Consider the following 21,812-nt stretch of genomic DNA (forward strand, 5'->3'; position numbering starts at 1 on the left):
TGGAAACATTCTTGTAAATCTTTTCTGAACCTTTTCTTCAGAACTGAGCTGAGTTTCTTTTTGTGATTTTATTAGAGACAAAATATCATGTTATGATCTGTAGAAATACAGAGATCTCTGAGCAAACATTCCTCCTTTGGCCAAAATTATTAAAAAGGATTGATTGCATTTTCATTTTGAAGCTCTTTCTAGAATCTTGCTGTGGTGAAAATATCTACTCTCCTTGTTTCCACAACAATACAGGTTAAAATGCAACATTTTAATGAAATGTTTTGAGGTCTTGCTGAAAGGTGCTCAATAAAGACTATTTATTTATTTATTTGGATAAAATGTGTATCTACCAAATACAATAACATGTAGTTACTATTCATGGTAGGCTGTGTGAAATGTCATTTACATCATTTGCTTTTAGTTAACTAAGTTAAGCTGCTTTGCTGTTTTCCAAACCACACCAAGTTGAATACTTTGTCATAAAGATTCCACAATCGTCCCGAAGGCCTTTTTCTATCACGAAATAAATGGCATTGTTTTACACAATCCTAGTCAGTACCATTCAAACTTGTTCCATTGAAATGGCCTCAGTCTGTGCCTTGAGAGAGTCGTATTGTAAAGCTATTGGGAGTTCCATTACACGATCATAAAGCAACATGTTTAGAGGCCTATGCACCCTTTCAGTTAGAAAATGATCCATGGTATGGGGGTGGAACAGATGGAAGAATCTAAAGGGAGGAAAAATAATAAACTGGGAGTGGGGTGGAAATGTCAGACATTATAGGAATTGTGTATGTAGGAGTGAATGTGCACCGGTTTGAATTTTAATGCTTTTAACATTTGGCCTGAAGGCTATACAAGTATTGAAAGCTGAGTTAATTGAATGAGTTCATCCAAAAAGTTTTTTTTGAGTGTGCTGAAATCACATAAATTAGCATAAAAATAAAGTTTAACTTTTCGCAGCAGTAAAGATAAGAAAGAAATTAAGGAGGCTCCTAATTGTTCAGACTTGGTGTTGGCTTTGTGCTAGTTTTGAGTCCATAGGGACGATTGATGTCTAGCCCTCGCACTGTTATATTTGTCATCCAATATACCAATGATTTGTCTTGGTCCCCAGACATTTGTAAATGATCTTGGATCAGATAAAGGCCTTTTGATAAACTTGTCCAAAATCAAGGCCAGTTCAACACATTGCCCTTAAACTATTTTTTTTCCCAATATCTCCTCACCTGAGCTATGTGGAAACTGGGCAAAGATTAAATTTCATGCAGTCATTTCAGAGCAAAGCCTCATAAATCACATCCAGCAACTGCACTGTCATCCCAAATTATAGTTGATATAGGGTAGGAGCTGACTGGCTGCCTGAGTTTGGTCTCTGTACAAAATACATCAATGACCCCTCTTTGAGCTACAAGTTGACTTCTCAGTCTTTTAACCATGACACTGTTTAGAGTTAAACCTCACATCTGAGGCATTTGCACTGACAATTACCCTGGCTAATGGGCAGCTTGTTGAAAATCTTATTGTGAATGGCTTTTTTTATCCAAGATCTGTGTGTTACACATTACAATCTGCATATGGCAATTGGTGGAGAATTGCTAAGGATGCATTAGAAACAACAAAATATGAATAAAAGTATGCCTAATCTGTGTAAAACAGGTTATAACTTTGTGTGACTCAAAAGTCTGTTATTGCAATATTGTTTGTTGAGAAACGAATGGATGATGCAAATTCTTTTAGTGAATCTCTGCATTTTCTTCTACACTCCAGTTCAAGCATTTAACTTCCTTTCCCAATTTTTCAGTACTATTTTCTACTGTACAGTAACAATGTAACTGTAATTGAAAATATAAGTTTATTAGACACACATTTGGTTCACAGATGAAATACTTGTTTTAATTGCTTTTGTAAGATCTAAACAATTAGGATGGAGCAATATAATCTTTAGTTAGCAATATGCAGCATATAACTGTTTATAACTGTCACCTGACTTACTTTTCTGCAGAAATGTTCAGTTTTTAGGAGTTTGCTTAATCATTAAAGCAGATGATGACAACTGCTGCCCTCTGTACAGTAATTGCTGCAAATTAAACTCAGAGTCATGGGCCGTGAGCATTTGGTGCCCAACTCCAAGTGCACTTGAGAAGGTTGTGTTGAGCTGCCATCTTGAATTGTAGCTGTCCACCTAACATAGGCACACCCTCAGTGCTGAGAACGAAAGAAGCTGGAGGCCATCAACCCAGTGACAGTGAAAGAACAACAATATGGCTCAAGTCAGGTAGATGGGTGAATGGGAGATGGGAATTCAACAGTAGAAACTTATACAGTGGGTTTTGATATCATAGGATAGTTCTCTTCCTGTGCAATCCCACGTTATAAGGAAATCACGTAATAGCAGCACCACTTAAAGCTATTGTTCTAGAATTGCGTTATAGCCAATACTGGTAAGGAAAGTTTGTGTTCTACAAATAATGGTCTAAATTTTTCAATTGCATTATAGCCAATTTGCATTGAAGAAACACACGTTATAGCAGAACCAACTGTATTGTGCATAGATTCTTAACAGCCCTCTGAGCAATTAGGGATGGAGAATAAATGCTAGTCTAGCCAGTGACACCTTCATCCCATGAACGCTTAAAAAATATTGAACAAAATAGGAAATCCCCAAGAAGAGTTTAAATCAGTCTCCAAATTCAGAAAACATTCACCAAATATCTTTTTTCTATCTTGATGTGGTTCCTAATGTCAGAAAAGACAGGTCACATCTGGAGTAAGACACAGCTCAAGTTTGTAGATAGATTGGGGACTTTGGGGGTAGTGTGTGAATAGAACTGGTAAATCTTCCTTTTCTTTCTCCATTTTAATAGTTTAAAATTCAGTAGTCTAGTTAAAAGGTAGCTGACTCAGCTGAGTAAGACACAGTCTGATAGAATATATACTTTAGGGAATTTGGAAGCAGCGTGAGAATTTGGTGCAGAGGGGAAGCAGTGCTTTTCTCGAGGATTTTTCACTTTTAGTTTATAAATCTTCTTTAACAGAATAAACTGAAGCCCAGACTTGGCAGCCTCAGCACAAAACAAGGAGTGGCTTTGTGCGGGGGAGATCGTGCCTTACTAACTTAGTAGAGTTCTTTCAGGAAATGACCAAGTTGATAGATGAAGGAAGGGCTGTAGATGTCGTACACATGAACTTTAGTAAGGCGTTTGATAAGGTTCCCTATGATAGACTAATGGAGAAAGTGAAGTCAAATAGTGTGCAGGGTGTTCTAGCTAGTTGGATAAAGAACTGAGCAACAGGAGACAGAGAGTAGTAGTTGAAGGGGGTTCCTTGAAATGGAGAAATAGTGACAAAGGTGTTCCACAGAGATCAGTGCTGGGGCTACTGTTGTTTGTAATATACATAAATGATCTGGAAGAGGGCATTGTTGGTCTGATCAGTAAGTTTGCAAATGACACGAAGATTAGTGGAGTAGCAGAAAGCATAGGGGATTGTCAAAGAATACAGGAGAATATTGATTGACTGGAGAGTTGGACAGAGAAGTGGCAGATGGAGTTCAATCCGGGCATATGTGAGGTGATGCATTTTGGGAAGTCTAATTCTCTATCCTGTAAACGGAAGAGCCTTGGGAAAAGTTGATGAGCAGAGAGGTCTGGGAGTTCAGGTCCATTGTACCCTGAAGGTGGCTGCACAGATGTATAGAGTGGTCAAGAAGGCATCTGGTATGTTTGCCTTTATCATATGGGGTATTGAGTATAAGAGCTGGCAAGTCATGTTAAAATTGTACACAACATTGGTTCAGCCACATTTAGAATATTGAGTACTGTTCTGGTCGCCACATTACCAAAAGGATGTGGACACTTTGGAGAGGGTGCAGAGAAGGTTTACGAGGATGTTGACTGGTATGGAAGGTGTTAGTTATGAAGAGAGGTAGAGTAGGATAGGATTGTTTTCATTAGATAAAAGGAGATTGAGGGTGGACCTGATTGAGGTTGACAAAATCATGAAGTGTATAGACAGGATGGATAGAGATAAGCTTTTTTCCCAGGGTGAGGGATTCAATAACAAGATGTCATGCGTTCATGGTGAGAAGTGAAACATTTAAGGGGGATACACATAGAAAGTACTTTACACAGAGGGTGGTAGAATCCTGGAACGCATTGCCAGCAGAGGTAGTAGAGGCAGGCATGATTCATTTAAGGTGCGTCCGGACAGATGCATGAGTAGGTGAGGAGCAGAGGGATATAGATCCTGAGGAATTGGGCGATAGGATTAGACAGTGAATTTGGATTGGCACAGGCTTGGAGGACCGACGGGCCTGTTCCTGGGCTGTAAATTTTCTTTGTTGTTTGTTCACATGAAACAGTAAGTCTAGTTGGTAATAGCTGCTACTTTGTTGATCTATTAAAGGTTACGTTTAGACTGAAGGTGAAAAAGGATAAATATTTACAGATTACAAAATAAGAGACCAGTAGGAAACTTTTTACAAACAAGTTAAGAACTAGTTAAATAGAATAGAGATGTAAGTCCAGGTGATGAGTTGTACCTGCATGGTGTGGGAACAGGTAGACTCCACTGTGGTTCATCATGACCACATCTGTAGCTTAAGGAATTTCAGCTCAGAGCTGATGAGCTGGAGTCTGAGCTTCAAACACTGCAACACATTATGGAAGGGGAAGAATTACCTGAACGCTATGTTTCAGGAGGCAGATTAACTACCTCAAATTTGGTCAGTCATCAGGGCAGGAAGGAATGGCTATGAGCAAGGAAGGTAGAAGAATCCAGGAGGCAATGCTGAAGGAGACTCAGCCCTTGAGCTTGTCTAACAAGTTTGAAATTCTTGCTCTCTGTGTAGGTGAGTGGGGCTGCAGGGAGGATAAGCAAACTGACCATAACCATTGAAGACAAGGGAGAAAAGAGAAATGCAGTTGCATTCAAGGATAGTACAGTCAGGAGAATAGACACTGCTCTCTGTGGCCAGGATTGAGAATCCCAAAGGTTGCATTGCCTGCCTGGTTCCCGGGTTCAGGATCTCTCATCAGGGAGCACAGGAATTTGGAAAGGGAAGGAAAAGATCCAATTGTTGCAGTCCATGTCGGTACCAATGGTATAGGTAGAAAGACAATGAGTTTTCTGATGAGGGAATACGAGCAGCCAGGGGCTGAATAAAAAGTAGAAACAAAAAAGTCATGATCTCTGGATTACTATCTGAGCCACAGGCTAATTTGCATGAGGTCAACAAATGAAAGAGGGAAATACATGGCTCAAACATTGGTGTTGGAGAAACACTAATTCATGGGATATTGGCACTAGTACAGGGGAAAGAGGGAGCTGTTCTAATGGAACAGGTTCCACCTGAATCATGTTGGGACTGGGGTCCTGGCAACTTGCATAACCAAGGCTGTTGATAGGACTTTAAACAGTGGCAGGGTGGGTTCAGTTACATGGAAAGTCAAAGGTACAGAGAATGTAGCATTGCAGGTTAGTGATGGGGTTGACTGTTAACTGAAAATAAAAGGGTGGGGGAGATAGGATGTGTGAACATCATATTGTGCCAAGGCACCATAAATGTGTTGATAATAGAACAAGTTTAAAAGCTTTGTATCTTGATACATGAAGCATTCAGAATAAGGTAGATGAACTGATGGTGCAAACTGAGCTAAATGAATATGATCACATAGCCATCACTGAAACATGGTTACAGGAGGATCAAAACTCCAAACTTAACATTCAGGATATTTAACATTTCAGAGGTGGTGGTGGTGTAGCACAGTTAATAAGAATTAAATGAGGATGATTGTGAGAGATGTTCTAAGCTCAGATGATGTACAGTCCACAGACCCCCAAGCAGTAGCCACTCTATGGGAAAAGCTATAAAGCAACAAACAGTAGGAGCATGTAAAAAGAATAGAGCAATAACTATCAGTGTCTTTAATCTTCTTTGATTGAGTTACTTGAACTGTAAAGGGTAGCTACAACACAGAGTGCATTACGGATAGTTTCCTCGAGCAATATGTCATGGAGCCAACCAGAGAGCATGGTATCTTGGATCTGGTAATGGGTGATGGGGCACGTTAAATAAATGACCTTGAAGTAAAAGATTCCCTGGTAGTAGTGATCATAACATGATAGAATTTAATATTCAGTTATGGAGATCGAACCTTGAGCCAGAAACAATAGTGTTTGACCTAAGAACATAGGAAGGAGGAGCAGGAATAGGCCATCTGGCCTTTTGAACCTGCTCCACCATTCAATAAGGCCATGGCTGATTTTTACATGGCCTCAGCTCCATTTACCCGCCCTCTCACCGAAACCCTTAGTTCCATCACTGTTCAAAAAAACCCATCTTATCTTTAAAAATATTTACTGAAGTAGCGTCAAATACTTCACTGGGCAGGGTATTCCATAGATTCACAACCCTCTGAGGGAAGAGGTCCATTCTCAATTCAGTCCTAAATCTGCTCCCCTTAATTTTGAGGCTATGCCCTCTTGTCCCAGTTTCCTCTGCCAATGGAAACATCCTCTCTATGTCTATCTTATCTATTGCATTCATACTTTTATGTGCCTCTATAAGATCCCCCCTCATTCTTCTAAATTACAATTCCATGCTACTCAGTCTCTCCTGATAAGCCAACCCCTCAACTCCGGAATCAACCTAGTGAACCTCCTACACACCCCTTCTGGTGCCAGTACATCCTTTCTCAAGTAAGGAGACCAAAACTGCACGCAGCACTCAGGTGTGGCCTCACCATCATCCCATACAGCCGCAACACAACCTCCCTGCTTTTAAACTCAGTACCTTTAGCTAAGAAGAACAAAATTCTATTTGTCTTCTTAATTCCTTGTCGTACCTGCAGACCAACCCTCTGTGATTCATACACAAGGACACCCAGATCCCTCTGCATAGCAGCATGCTGCAACTTTTTACGATTCAGGTAATAGTTCTTTTTACTCCTACTCCTACCAAAATGGATGACTTCACATTTATTAATATTGTATTCCACCTACCAGACCTTAGCCCACTCGCTTAATTTATCTATGTTCCTCTGCAAAGTTTCACAATCCTCTGCACACTTTGCTCTGCCACTCATCTTAGTGTCATCTACAAACTTTGATACACTACACGTGGTCTCCAACTCCATATAATCAATGTAAATTGAGAATAATTGCAGTCCCAACACTGATCCCCAAAGGCAAATATAATGAGGATAGAGTTAGTTGAAGTGAACTGGGTGGATAGATTAGCAGGAATGACAGTAGGCAAGCAGTGCCAAGACATTTAAGGGGGTAATTCATGATTCACATTAAAAATAAATTTCTGCTAGGAGAAAAGATTCTAAGAGAGGGATAAACCAACCATGGTTAACCAAGGAAGTTAAGAAGAGTGCTAGGTTGAAAGAAAAGGTGTATACGGAGGCCAAAGTCAGTGACAGCCCTGAAGATTGGGATCAATCCAGCAAAGGAGGACAAAAAAGATTATAAAGACAGAGAAAATAAACTATGAGGTAAACTTGCAAGGAACATTAAAACTGATAATAAGGCTTTTTAAAATACTTCTAGAGGTGTTCAACAAGGTACCTCACAAAATGCTAAGTCATAACACAACAGCTAGGCAGCACGGTGGCACAGTGGTTAGCACTGCTGTCTCACAGCGCCAGAGACCCGGGTTCAATTCATGCCTCAGGTAACTTTGTGGAGCTTGCACATTCTCCCAGTGTCTGCGTGGGTTTCCTCTGGGTGCTCCGGTTTCCTCCCACAGTCCAAAAATGTGCAGTTAGGTGAACTGGCCAAGCTAAAATTGCCCGTAGTGTTAAGTGAAGGGGTAAATGTAGGGGAATGGGTCTGGGTGGATTGCTCTTTGGAGGGTCGGTGTGGAGTTGTTGGGCTAAAGGGCCTGTTTCCACATTGTAAGAAATCTAAATCTAATCTAAAAGCTCACAGTGTTCGAGGTTATATATTGGCCTGGACAGAGAATTGGCTCATGGGCAGGAAACAGCAAACAGGGATAAGGGACTCTTCTTTACTTTAGTGATCTGTGACCAGTGGGGTTCCACAGGAATCGGTGCTGGGTCCACAACTCTTTGCAATATATCAATAACTTGGGGCAAAGAAGTAAGTGTAATATAGCCAAAAGTGCAGACCACACAAACATATCTGACAAGACAGGTTGTGACAGGGATACAGACAGTTTACAGGGAGATATTGACAGATTAAGTAAGTGAGCAAAAAGTTGGCAAACGGAGTATAAATGTGGGAATCTGCTCATTTTGGAAGGGAGAATGAAAGAACAGAATATTACTTAAATGGAGTGAAATTGCAGAAAGCTGTGACACAATGGGACTTGGGGGTACTTGCGCACAAAACACAGAAAGTTAGCACACAGGTTCAGCAGAAAATCAGGAAGACTATGGAATGTTGGCCCTTACTTCAGAGAGTTGGAATGTAAGAGTCGGGATTTCTTACAGCAACTGTACAAGGTGCTGGTGAGACCACAGCTGGAGTACTAAGAGCAGTTTTGGTCTCCTTATTTAAGGAAAGATATAGTTTCATTGGGGGCAGTTCAGCAAAGGATGATATCTGGTATGGAGGGATTGACTTATGAGCAGAGGCTAAACGGGTTGGGACTCTATTCACCGGAGTTTAGAAGAATGTGAGATGATCTCAATGAAGCATATAAGATTCTTAAGGGGCTTGGGCAGGGTCATAGAGTTGTACAGCACGAAAACAGACCTTCCAGTCCAACTCATCCGTGCTGACCAGACATTCCAATCTGACCTAATTCCAGTTGCCAGTGCTTGGCCCATATCCCTCTAAATAATATACCCATCCAAATGCTCTTTAAATGTTGCAATTGTACCAGCCTCCACCACTTCATCTGGCAGATCATTCCATATACGCACTACCCTCTGCATGAAAAAGTTACTCCTCCGGTCCTTTTCAAATCTTTCACCTCTCATCTTAAACCTATCGAGTCTAGTTTTGGATTCGCCACCTTAGGAGAAAGAGTTTGTCCATTTGCCCTCTCCATGCCCCTCATGATTTTATAAAGCTCTATAAGGTCACCCCTCAGCCTCTGATGCTCCAGGGAAAAAAGCCCCAGCCTATTCAACCTCTCCCTATAACTCAAACCCTCCAGTCCCAGCAACATCCTTGCAAATCATTTCTGTACCCTCTCAAGTTTTAAACATATCTTTCCTACAGAAGGGCGACCAGAATTGTATGCAGTATTGTAAAAGCGGCCTCCCGATGTCCAAATACTGAGAGGATGTTTCCCCTAATGGGAGAGCCTAGGACAAGAGGCCCTAGTCTCAGAATAATGGGGCACCAATTTAAGGCTGAGATGAGAAGGAATTTCTTCTCTGAGGGTTGAGAGTCTTTGGACCTCCTTGCCACAGACGGCTGTGAGGATAGAGTCCTTATGCATATTTGAGGGTGAGATTGGCAGATTCTTGATCAGGAGGGGAATCAAGGGTTACGGGGAAAAAGCAGGAAAGTGGATGGTGAGGAATGTCAAATAATCCTACTGAATGGCAGAGCAGGCTCCCGGGCCTATCTCGGTTTCTATTTCTTACAGTCTTAATGTCATCTGAACAAACAAGACTGAGTTGCAGGATATAAATCTTTTCCCTATTAAGCATTATTATAGAATCATAGAATCCCTATAGTGTGGAAACAGGCCCTTCAGCTCAACCAAGTCCTCACTGAAAGGTAATAGGATTAATTCTACATCTCTATAAAGACAAGGTCTAATGTTGTATTTCTAGCTATAATGTCAATGGGAAAAAAAAGATTTTTTTTCTCCGGTAGGTAGAAATATTCATACTGTTCAGTGACACTCCAATTCCATTAATCTTTTCCACTGAGTTTCTGAAGCATGTGACATCATTTTGGAACACCATGAGCCAAGAGCGGGAATCTTTCTATGTCTGGAAGGGAAAATGATTCAACTGTGCTTCAGGCACATCTTCATGCTTGGCACTGAGTGACACTAGATGTAAGTCAACTACTCATTTTCCAAATCATATTTTTGGTATCCAGGAAGTTAGGAGCTGGGAGGTGGGGAAGACTTTCAGAAGATTCATTTTCGATAATTTCCTGGCTGTTTCTTTTCAGCCAACTTCTCCCCTTTATGAAAACATTTGACTTCTAATTAGGCATGCTGCCAAAACCCTCTAGTAGCTCAGTTATGCTGTGAGCTTTGGCAATGAGTGTCACATTGTGTAACATAAGAGCCACCATACTTCCACCTGACATCAGTAAGTGTACACTTTACAGCAGGATTGCAATCAGGAGCTGGAACCCAAGTTGCTAGCCCGTCTCTAACCTGGTGGCACTGAACCAACTAAACGACACTCCAATGGAGATGAGCTAATGCAGCAAGAATCGAGGCTCAATTCTGGAAGATTCCATGACTGAACAGCTCACTTACTCACTCAATAAACTCATACATCCATTGGCAAACGGCTTCAAAGAAAATCAGTAGGCCTGGTTTGAATATTCACAAGCAATATCACTACTTAACATTTCCAAAAGAACAACTGCATGCTAAACGTGGGCTACTTTTTTTGTAGACGCAGCAACAGCTACTGTTCCTTCTTTGTGAGGTCTTCATGAAAACGCTGCAACAACACAGCGTGGTCTGTCTTTGTCATTTGATCGTCCAAACTAGCACTTTGTTACGTAATAACACAGAAACCGCTTTGTTTCTTTTTAAGTTTCCTTTGTCGTGCAGCACAACAGTTGAGTCAAAAATAATCTGTTTGTCATGCAATAAAGTCCAGATGGTTGCCTAACTGCATACTATCAACAATCATGGAACTGTATCATAGGTCAAAGGGTTCTTTAGTCATTCCACACAACAAAAACCTAAGTATAGCACAAAGGATCCAGCAGCAGAATTCAGAAAATGTATTTCTACTTAAAAAGGATTATGGGGTAGCATTAAAAAGAATTTTAAATGGCTGGAAACAATTTCTTAAACTGCAATAAACCTGAAGTTTTACTTAAATCAAACCAATGACAGAATGTTCTTGTTGTCGACCAGGTGTACCTTGTATCCTGATGTTTCCTGGCTGGCTGTTCTGTGAAAGTATCTGGGAGCTAGGATATACCTACATTATTATGTTCTGCAGGTAGAAGGCTAATTTAATTCAAAGACAAGTGTGAGGAACTTTCCCCTCTGCTGTGGGCCTGTCCAACAAAATATCATTTTGTACAATTAGCGGACCATCAAATATACAAATTTAATGATCTATTGTACAGACAGAAGTCTAGCAGGGAACTACTCATGCTGACTGAAAATAAACAGCTGTTCAAATAGAATAATAGGTTGATTACTTAAAAGCTTTTTTTTTTAAACATTGTTTTATTTATCCCAGGTCCAGAAAAGTGAACTGTGCAAGTAAAACCATCATGTTGGCATTTAGCAAATATAAAAGCTGTAGGCACTTCCTTCTTCCAAGAAAACAGTATGAACTGTTGTTCATAATCATTGCTTTGGTAAAGTTATCAAACAATCTACCTTATGTTTATATATAAAGTAAGTCAATGTAAGAATAAAGTGCTTCAAAACAAATGATTATTCAGAATTTGCTCTTCCTGACAACCGGTATTTCACAATTATGGCTGTATTTCTGACCAATATTCTGATCACAGTTGACAATCAAAGTTAATTTGATGATGATAATTGATTTTGTAGAGAATCCCTTGCAATGCTTTCTTTTCCTGCTCTAGCATTATTCCCTCTTGTGTCTCCCAAGGGTCTATCCTTGGCTCATTGGTGACATCCAAGAATACTGCCTTAGTTTTCTCATGGCACTGACATCTACCTGTACCACACCGTCAGCTCTCTTAACTTCTTCACTGTTGCTAAACTATCAGACTACTTAATCAGCATTTGAGCAGAAATGTCTTCCCACTAAATTTTGAGAGACTGAAGTAATTGCTTTTGCTCCCCACTCTAAACTCCATTTCTTAACTAATGACACCATTCTTCACCCTGGCATGAGTCTGCGATTAAGCTGGTTCGTTCAAAATCTTGTTGTCACACTTAATTGTAAAATAAGCGCCTATTCTCACTTCTGTGCCATTGCAAAGATGATCAGTTCCACCTCCATCATATAAGAAATAGGAACAGGAGTAGGCTGTTTGGCCTCTCAAGCCTGCTCCACCATTCTTGGTTAATCTGGCAATACTCGTGCCTTTTCCCTATAACCCTTGATTCCTGTACTAATCAAGAATCTATCAATTTCAGCCTTCAATATACACAAGGACTCTGTCCCCTCAGCTCTATGTAGTAAGGAGTTCCAAGGACTCTCAACCCTCTGTGACATGACATTCCTTCTCATCTCATCCTTAAACTGGCACCCCTTTATTCTGAGACTATGAGGGGAGACATCCTCCCAGCATTTACCTCATCAAGCCCCTTAAGAATCCTAGGTTCTAAGAATGACTTTGCCTCTGTATCACTTCTTCCACTGCTGAAGCCCACTTTCCTGTCGTTGTTACCTCTCAATTTTCCTATTTCAACACTGCTGGCCCACATTCTATCCCCAGCATTCCACAGAAACCCAACTTTCCTGTACCAAGATCGATTCTTCTCCCTCTGCTTGCTGCTCTACATCAGTACCTGGCCAATCAAAGTCTTGATTTTGATATCCTATGCCACACGGCTTAAGAGCAAGAGTGGGTCATTTGATCCTTTGAGATTGCTTTCCAATTCAATAAGAACAAGGCTGATTTCATAGTGTTCCTGACCTAGTTTCCTGTCTGTCCTTTACTCCTTTCTCTATCAAAGATCTATCGAATTCAGTCTTGAATAAATTTGACGATTCGGTCTCTGCTGCTTTGCGCAGAAGAGAGTAAAAGACTGTCTCAGAAAGAAACATTTTCTTTACCACTACCTTAAAGGAGAGACCTTTTTTTTATTGTCATCCTTGTTTTCAAGTCCATTTACGGTCTCACTCTCCCCCATTTCTACAACCTCCTCAATCCAACAATCTATTGAAATATCTGTGGTCCTCTGACTCTGTCCTCCTGTAAGTTCCTGATCCTAATTACTCCACCTTTGGTACCTTTAGTTGTCCAGTCACCAAGCTCTGGTATTTCCTCCCTATACCTCTCCACTTCTCTATCTCACTTTCTACTCTTTAAGACAGTTCTTAGACAGGATGGTTTGATGGACCTCCTTGGTCATTTGACTTGGCTTGGTGGTATGCCTTGTTTTATTCTGCTCTTTAGGATGTTTTAAGATGTTAAGAGTGATCTCTCTACACAAGTTCTTGTTGTAGTCATGAACGTGTGCTGAAATACTTCCTCCAAATGAAAATGAAAACTGCTCTAAATAATTAGAAATAAAACAACAAAAACTGGTATGCTGGAAGACATAGCTCTTGAAAGTAATCAATTACAGGCAATTATAATTCTCTAATATTCAGCTCTATTCAGCTACCCTTCAGTTGTCTCAGTGTATTTAGTGTATTTAGCTTCCCTTTCTATCTCCTCTAGTCACCTGTATTATCACAAAGAATTTAGCTGTATTTCTCATCTCTTCCTCATTTACATGCTGTTTCAATTGGCATGTTCAGCTTCTAATTGTATGCTAATGACACCCAAATCTATGACTGCGCAAAGTTCAGGTCCATCTCTGTGCGATAATACTGTTTTAATTACATTATGGATAAACCAAACTTTCCAAGCACAGTTAACGTTTCGAATCCCGTGGCTCTACTTCAGTCTGTGCTCGCTGATCTCATTTCCACAAATTAATTTCTCCCTACATACTCTGTCCTGGCCCTTCATTATTTTAAATACTTCTTATCAATCAACCCTCCATTTTCTCTTCTTCAAGGAAAATCATCCCAAATCCTCCCAATGTTTCCATGCAATTGAAGTTCCTCATCCTTGGAAGAAGTCTCATGAATATTTTCTTCATTCTGTCTAATGCTTTGACATCCTTCATCAAGTGTGAAGCCTAGAACAGGATGCAATATGCCCAATGAGGCCAGTATTTTATATAGGTTTAACATGACTTCCGTGGCTTTATACACTATGCTCTATTGAAACAGAACAGGAATAAAGCTTAATAAGCTTGATTAACAGCTCTCTTGTTAAAGTCTTACCCCTTTCAATGATTTATGCACATGTGCATTCAAGCCCCCCTGCTTCTGTACTTTCTTTCAAATTGTACCCTTTGTTTTGTAATCTTGTTCTTCTGTCAAATTAAATAAATTCACATTTCTCTGCACTAAAATCCATCTGCCACTTGTCAACCCAACCTGTCAGTGTCCTTATGAAATTCCACACCAACTTCCTCATGGTTCACAATACTTCCGTGTTTTATATCATCTACAAATTTTGACAATGTGCTGTCTATATCTTGGTCATAGAACAAAGCCTGCAGCCAGCAGGGAATTGCATGTTAAGTGATTGTTGAACTAAGAATTATTGTATAACAATGAATAGGTACCATCCATTTTGCCCCTGAATATGTATGCAATAGAAGATTGAGGTATGGATCTCTGAGATTTGAGTTATTTCTTGAAGCAAGTCTAGGTTTAAAGTTCCACTATGAAAACAAATTTATGGAATGAAAATCAACTGTGGACAAAGTATTCAATTTTGGCATAGCTTTGTCATTAGCCACGTTAAGCTTCACTCATTTCAGATATACAATTTAACTCATTCTCCCACAAACTACCTTAAGCTGGCAATAAAAGACTGACACACTTGTTTCATGGCACACTAATAATACAGAAGAGCTGAAAAGCATTTTTTTTTAATATAGAATGAGTTGTCTGTCAATCAGAAATGTTTCATTTTTAGACAGTTCCTACAGTAATTTGAATTTTCTGAAAATTTGCTACCACAATATCTTGCATGTGCATTCCACCTTTCCCAGAGAAAAGCCATTCCAAATATTTTTCATAGAAATGTTCGCAGACATAAAACAATGGACACGGACTCAAACTGGAATTAGAAGATTCCTCAGTCTTGCTCAGAAAGAGACTTTACATTTACTCCCTTCACCCTTTCTTCCATTCCTTTGCTAGAAGTATTACCACCTGCTTTGCATTCAACATACCCCATTCTGTGTTTGGCCAGCCAACTAAGGAAAGAAACAATGTGGTCATTCTTTGCCTGGATACAGCTTAATTATATAAAATGTGATGATATAGATTACGTGATTTAAAATGTACTGCTTTGACAAATAAGTACTTCAGGACAAATCAGAATGCCCAACCTTGGTACATTTACAAATCAAACACACTCAAATGCTGCTTGTATGTAAAGTCTTCTTGATAAAATGTTGTCCCCTCCCAACAAGAAAAGGATTGTTGAGTACATTCCTTTAAAAGCAGCATTTCTGCTTAAACAGATTGAATGTCACATCTGCAGGTACCATTTTACACAAATCCGCTGTGACTCATATACTTCTGGATATCTAAAAATAAGGTTTATCTGTTGAAAATAGCTCTGAATCTGTGTAACGACCAACAAAGAGTCTATTGTAACCATCTGCTATCTAAGACAGTTACAGAAATACCTCAAATCACCAGATTATGAAAAAAAAGAATCTGCCAAGGACGTTTCATAATACAGAAAAAGAACATTGGCTTCCTACCTGGTGCAGCTTGCATTTCAGCCAGGCTTCCAGTCATAATAAGTGCTTCAATGATTTTAATGTGGTGTTCTGGATTCACATCAGCACTGAAAACAAATATGAGCAGCATTTAACATTTCTGCATACATTCATCTTGGTAGAATGTCTGGTTGGAAGACAATTTACAACATTTGGCCTGACATAAGCATTCTGAGAATTCTTCCCACTGACTCCAATCTCCCAAACAGTAAAGTGTTTAATAAATAGCCATCAAGAATTAGATGTGGAAACACTGCAACTCATGGATAGAAATTCAAATAAACCCATTCTTCCCACAGCTTCCTTTGCTGTTTCAGAACTGCTGACAAAGGTTTAAAATTTCATGCCAGCACAGAAATGTGCAATGAGCATGTTTCATTAATCTGTGCTGTGCTTTGTGGTGTGCCATGCAAACCACTGAAAGCTGCATGGAGGTAACTCGTCCTCAAATTCAGAACATTTGCTGACCATCTAATTTCTGCAGATGTTTTCCCCTGTTGCCATTTCAACCAAAGTGATTAGAAATAGAAATGTACCAAACTTAACTTTGGTTAACTCATGACCACTTGCACCACACTCACCAACCACCATTCTCCCTCCTGTACTACAAGTCTTCCATTCCTCCTGTAGACTAAAAGCCTTGAAAGACTATTCTTTGCAGGGCATCTTGATTTATCTTTGTCCTACTCTTTCCATATTTCAAGATGTTTCAAAATCTGGGTGCTACCCCCCTCAATAATGTTTCTCAATTTAACAACCACACAAACTCATCCACAGAATCTTCTTTTTACAGCTCATGAAAATTGCCTGACAGCCTGGAACATAACAGCACTACAATGAACTGATGCAGGGAGATTTTTTCAGAAGATAAACTAAAATTCTCACACTTCAGTAAGCTGCAAGGAAATATCTCATGCCCTGACTGCAGCTTTTTGCAAATGCCTATGGCAGATAAGATCACCGCCGTCAATCCTCTGTCCCTCTGTCATAAGGCAGAGGTTAACCCACCCACATTAGTCTCTTTTTGATAGCAGCGTGGTCCCTTAGTATACAACATAATCCTACTTTCATTGCTGCACATACATTTGTACCATGCACAACTTCCTGCAATTAATAGAAAAACTACCTGGATCTGTTGAAAGAAGAGATTATTTGCTATTTACTTAGCATGGTGGTTCCAAACAAAATTAACATCCAAAAGTACTAAAAATATGGAAAACTAATTTCAAAAGAATGATTCAAAAAACCTGTTTTACATAGTGGTTTATTGTCAATTCACACATCTATCACTGCACAATACACAAACACTGTTGATGGATGATAATCAGTGATACATCAACACTTTTATTTGCAGCTTCATTATTGACACAGACTGCCCATAACGTTTATTCCCTGCAACTTTTCCCTGACTATGGCATATTTGCAACACCCAACAACAGTGTTATAATGAGAATTCTCGATATTACCCCTCAGAATCAAAGAAGCACCTCGGAATCTGGAGTGTAAATCAGGACATCAAAGAAATGTTGGCACTTTTCATGCATCTTGAACGTAGTGAAAATGGAATAACCAAATATAATTAGAATGTGCAATCTTAGAAAAAATATTGTGAGACTAACACCTTGTTCTTTTGTTTGGATGTGACCATATCAGTATGCACCTAATGCTTTATACAATTGATCAGCATTTTCCAGGCTTTTCCCCAGCACTTTCCTGACATCTGACTATGTGAGAGTAACTATGCCAATGTCACGTCATGTTGCTGACATAAATTATTTCAAATTCAGCATAGTTATAACCATTTTATTTCAGTGGCTTCACAATAAAAAGTAACTAAATTAAAACCTCAAACTTACACACTGTTAGTTCTTGAATTATTATACCCTGCTAGAAGATTGAATGTTTGCCACTCTTGTGCCTAATGTTAGCTCACTATTAATGCATTAATCGAATGATGTCATAAATCTGCAGTTTGATCAAGTCCACTATCTACCCATAAAAAGATTGATTTAAGTGTCTTGCCTTGTTCTTTAGATTTAGCGCTCAAAACAAAGCACAGAATCATGATAGAGCACATATCTCTTTGGCACTTGTGATTCTGTGAAATTTACAGTCCCAACTGTGCCTGGTACTGCTGAGATTGCTAAAGCCATTGGTCAATCTGATTTGCCTGCAGCTCTTGAGGATGAAACTTCTTCCCGTTGTGAAGTGGAAATCTCACTCGCACCTGCTTAAAGCCATTGGCAGTGAGTGATCGCTGTGGACTTATTTAATAAGGGTTGACCGTAAGGGTCTGCCCAAAATCTATTGGTCTTCCAGAACAAGGAGTTGACCAAGTGTTGCAGACTGACACATGCCAAGGTCCAGGACTACATGGTGAAGGACACACTAAAGTTTGGGGCAGCTGCCGCCAAGGCGCAGTGGGGAAAGACCACTGTCTGAGGTCTTCCTGCTGAAGGTAATTGGGGAACCATTCAGTTATCGGATCCTCCTGGTGCCTCAAATGCATGTAAATATAGTCTTGTACAGGTAAGAGGTGCCTTTGGTTTGTTTGTTAGTTAAGAGTCAAACTCAAATGTCTGCTTGTTTTTTTTAAAAAAATATGCTATTGTACAGAACTGAACTACATTTGTAATTATGTATTTTTTTTATGAATAAACTCTTAGATTGAAATTAAAAAAAACACGCCAATGATGTTTCACACAAGCTTTCATGAGTTTGAAAATTGCAGTGAATCAATCGATCAGGCTGTTGCACACAGAAGAATATTTTTGTTTGTAGTTATACAGGTGAGAAATTTTGTCTGCTGTTTTTAGATTACTTACAGTGTGGAAACAGGCCCTTCGGCCCAACAAATCCACACCGACCCACCGAAGCGCAACCCACCCAGACCCATTCCCCTACACCTAACACTATGGGCAATTTAGCATGGCCAATTCACCTGACCTGCACATTTTTGGACTGTGGGAGGAAACTGGAGCACCCGGAGGAATCCCACGCAGACACGGGGAGAATGTGCAAACTCCACACAGTCAGTCGCCTGTGAACCCGGGTCTCTGGCGCTGTGAGGCAGCAGTGCTAACCACTGTGCCACCGTGCCGCCCACTAACAGTCAACTAAACAGTAGGCAGATTTAAATATTCAATCAAAATTAGTTCTGATTTGTCACTCAAAGGCTGGCGGACTAGTGGAGCTACTTGACCCACAGTCAAACCAATCAATCTTCCAAGTCCAATCTCAGGTTATTTAGAAAAATCACTAAAATACAAGATACTTTCGTGACCCCAACAGAAATGTTAGTCTGTACTATCAGTCATTCTGTGATCACTGTCTGGATGACCTTCTCTCTGGGTTTTAAAGATTCACTTCCATTGCTGTGACACAACCAGTGGATTTTGTGCACCACCTCCCCCCACCACCACCATCCTCTTCCATTTATGAGCTTCCATTAGCATTCATTCGACACTGGCAGCTCAACAATCACATCAAGGATGCAGCCATGAAAGGTTTCAGCTGGATTCCTTGGGCAGATGATGCCATTGTTCCACCCACTATCTGGTCTTGATGTGCACCCAAAAAAAAAAAGAAATTGCCCTCATGGAATTTATCCAAAGCTTGACCCTAAACATAATCCCGATCAGCTGAAGGAATGAAGTTCAGATGGAGTATTCTGATCTTCAAGCCTGAATTCCTAAAATGTACGACCGTTGCACAGAAGTTTATCCTGAGATCATTTGTTCGTAAAGTCCACCTCAGCTTTTCTCAGCAAATTAGTTCCATGTTTATCGGGATTCAAACTGTGCAGCTAAACAAAACCACCCTGAGGATATGCTACAGAAATCCTTCTGGCACTGTCTACTCATAAATAAGCCTTCGATAAAGGTTACGTTGATTTATGTTTCCAAAGACATTTACCTTGATAGCGAATGCCTGAACAAGACATCACTGAAGATTTCACCAAGAAGCCTTGGTGTGAGATTGTTCACAGCTTCATTCTGGCACACTCTACAGAAGTGCTTCACCAGATATCTCAGAATAAGGCAGTGTTGCTGGGGCAGGCTGGGAGATTCCACAATTCTTCTGATTTGTTGGACACATTCATCAAGGTTCTGGATTTCTGAATAAAATAAATGAGATTTTGTTAGGTCCTACCTTTAATACGGGCATGTAGCGTGCAGCATACATATACCGTACCATCCCCTAACTTAGGAGGGCACAAGAACCTGTAATTTCCCAAACGTAGGTACATTTGTGGTGGTCAGGATTGTGGGGAACATGTAAAATTGTATGGCTGGCTCATCCACAAACTTCCCACCCAACTCTGAATTGTCCCTCACCTCCCAGACTCCAAAACATGACTCTGAAACTCCGTCCTTGCCCCTGCCTGAGCTTCCTGGTCTTGCATGCCCAAAATTCCCAAAAATGCCTTCATCTGGCATTCATGTTTTCTTCCCAGGGATCCCTTCACAGTCCCAGCAGTAGCCACCGCTTGCTTGTGGCGCTGCTGGGATCATTGAGCTTCTAGCCAATCAAATTATCCCTGAGGGGAGGACGTCTCATTCTCACCTCTTTGTGGATACCCCCAGAACATTGTTGCTGCAGTGCTACCTTTACCTTTCTAATGAATGGGGGACGGCTACCAATACTACTTTCCTCTCCCCGCCCTCTGGAAAACCCAGACCTCAGGGCTTTGAATATAAGCAGTGCTTTGGGCAGATGCTTAAATCCAAGGATGGGAGAAAATTAACCTCCAACAGTGGCTCACACAGGAATACATTTTTCAATATGTTATTGACATTGGCAAAGACATTGAACAGAATAGATATCAGACCTTGAATGGGTAAAATGATGCTTTATGTAGGAAAGGCTACAAAAGGGCTACAAGCACAAAGCACTGAAACAAACAAAACAACGTCACCTCCATTAACTGTGCTTTCATGGTTAAGTCAGAAGGCACAGGATAAAGTTTTGAACAAGATATTGCACTGAAAGCAACTCCTTTTGCTATGTGTAACTTAAACTATCCAAGATTCATTAGATTAGATTAGATTAGATTACTTACAGTGTGGAAACAGGCCCTTCGGCCCAACAAGTCCACACCGCCCCGCCGAAGCACAACCCACCCATACCCCTACGTGTACCCCTTACCTAACACTACGGGCAATTTAACATGGCCAATTCATCTGACCTGCACATCTTTGGACTGTGGGAGGAAACCGGAGCACCCGGAGGAAACCCACGCAGACACGGGGAGAACGTGCAAACTCCACACAGTTAGTCGCCTGAGGCGGGAATTGAACCCGGGTCTCTGGCGCTGTGAGGCAGCAGTACTAACCACTGTGCCGCCCACAATTCAGTTATAGTCTTGGAATCAACTCAGTCGCTCTCCAGCTTAATGAAGAAATCTATCACATTATGGTCACTCTTCCCCAAGGGGCCGAGCACAGATATATTGCTAAGTATTTCTTTTGCATTACACAATATGCAATCAAAGATGTGATGTTCTCTAGTTGGTTCTTCAATGTATTGATCCAGAAAACCATTGCATACACATTCTAGGAATTCCTCCTCTCCAGCATTGTTATTGACTTGATTTGCCCAATCTACATGCAGATTAAAGTCACCCATAGATACAACTGTCCCTTTAATATTTGCATCTCTAATTTCCTCTTTAGTGCTTCCCCTAACATTATCATTACACTTTGGGGGCCTATTTACAACTCCAACTTTTGCTTTCTGCTCCTTGGTGTTGCTAAGCTCTACACATACAAATTCCACTTCAGGATTACATTAATGTCCTCTATGCCAGCAATCCCACCTCATTTTCCTCTTTGTCCTTTCTAAAAACTTAATGCTCCTGGATATTCAGTTTCTATTCCCTGGTCACCCTCTAGCCACATCTCTATAACTCCAACCATAACATAACTATTTCATCTGTTTGCGCAACTAATTCATCTCCTGTATAGCAAATGCAACATAATGAAATAATCTTTACTTGCTGGATAATTGCAGCTCCAATAACACTCAAGACACTTGACAGCATCCAGGACAAAGCAGCATGCTTTACTGACACCTCACTTACCACATTCAACACTTGCTCCTATTACTGCTGATGCACAGTAGCAGCAATGCATATCATTTTTAAGACACACTGTAGAAACTCACCCAGGCTTTTTCAACATCA

General features: G+C 40.3%; 1 protein-coding gene across 3 annotated transcripts in view; it reads right to left on the minus strand.

Moving 5' to 3' along the window:
• LOC122554316 (phosphatidylinositol 3-kinase regulatory subunit alpha-like) overlaps nucleotides 1-21,812 on the minus strand; it is a 475,560-nt gene that overhangs the window by 107,029 nt on the left and 346,719 nt on the right. For 2 of the 3 annotated variants that reach the window (XM_043699150.1, XM_043699147.1), the window contains exons 6-7: nucleotides 19,544-19,745; nucleotides 15,611-15,696 (exon numbers count right to left, since the gene is read on the minus strand). In XM_043699150.1, the coding sequence (XP_043555085.1) occupies nucleotides 15,611-15,696; nucleotides 19,544-19,745 (288 nt within the window). Of the gene's footprint in view, nucleotides 1-14,996; nucleotides 15,095-15,610; nucleotides 15,697-19,543; nucleotides 19,746-21,812 lie in introns of those variants that run through there. The other variant, XM_043699146.1, reaches the window with a different exon arrangement.

Source organism: Chiloscyllium plagiosum, chromosome 11 (assembly GCF_004010195.1).
Source record: "Chiloscyllium plagiosum isolate BGI_BamShark_2017 chromosome 11, ASM401019v2, whole genome shotgun sequence".
Classification (NCBI taxonomy): Eukaryota; Metazoa; Chordata; class Chondrichthyes; order Orectolobiformes; family Hemiscylliidae; genus Chiloscyllium; species Chiloscyllium plagiosum.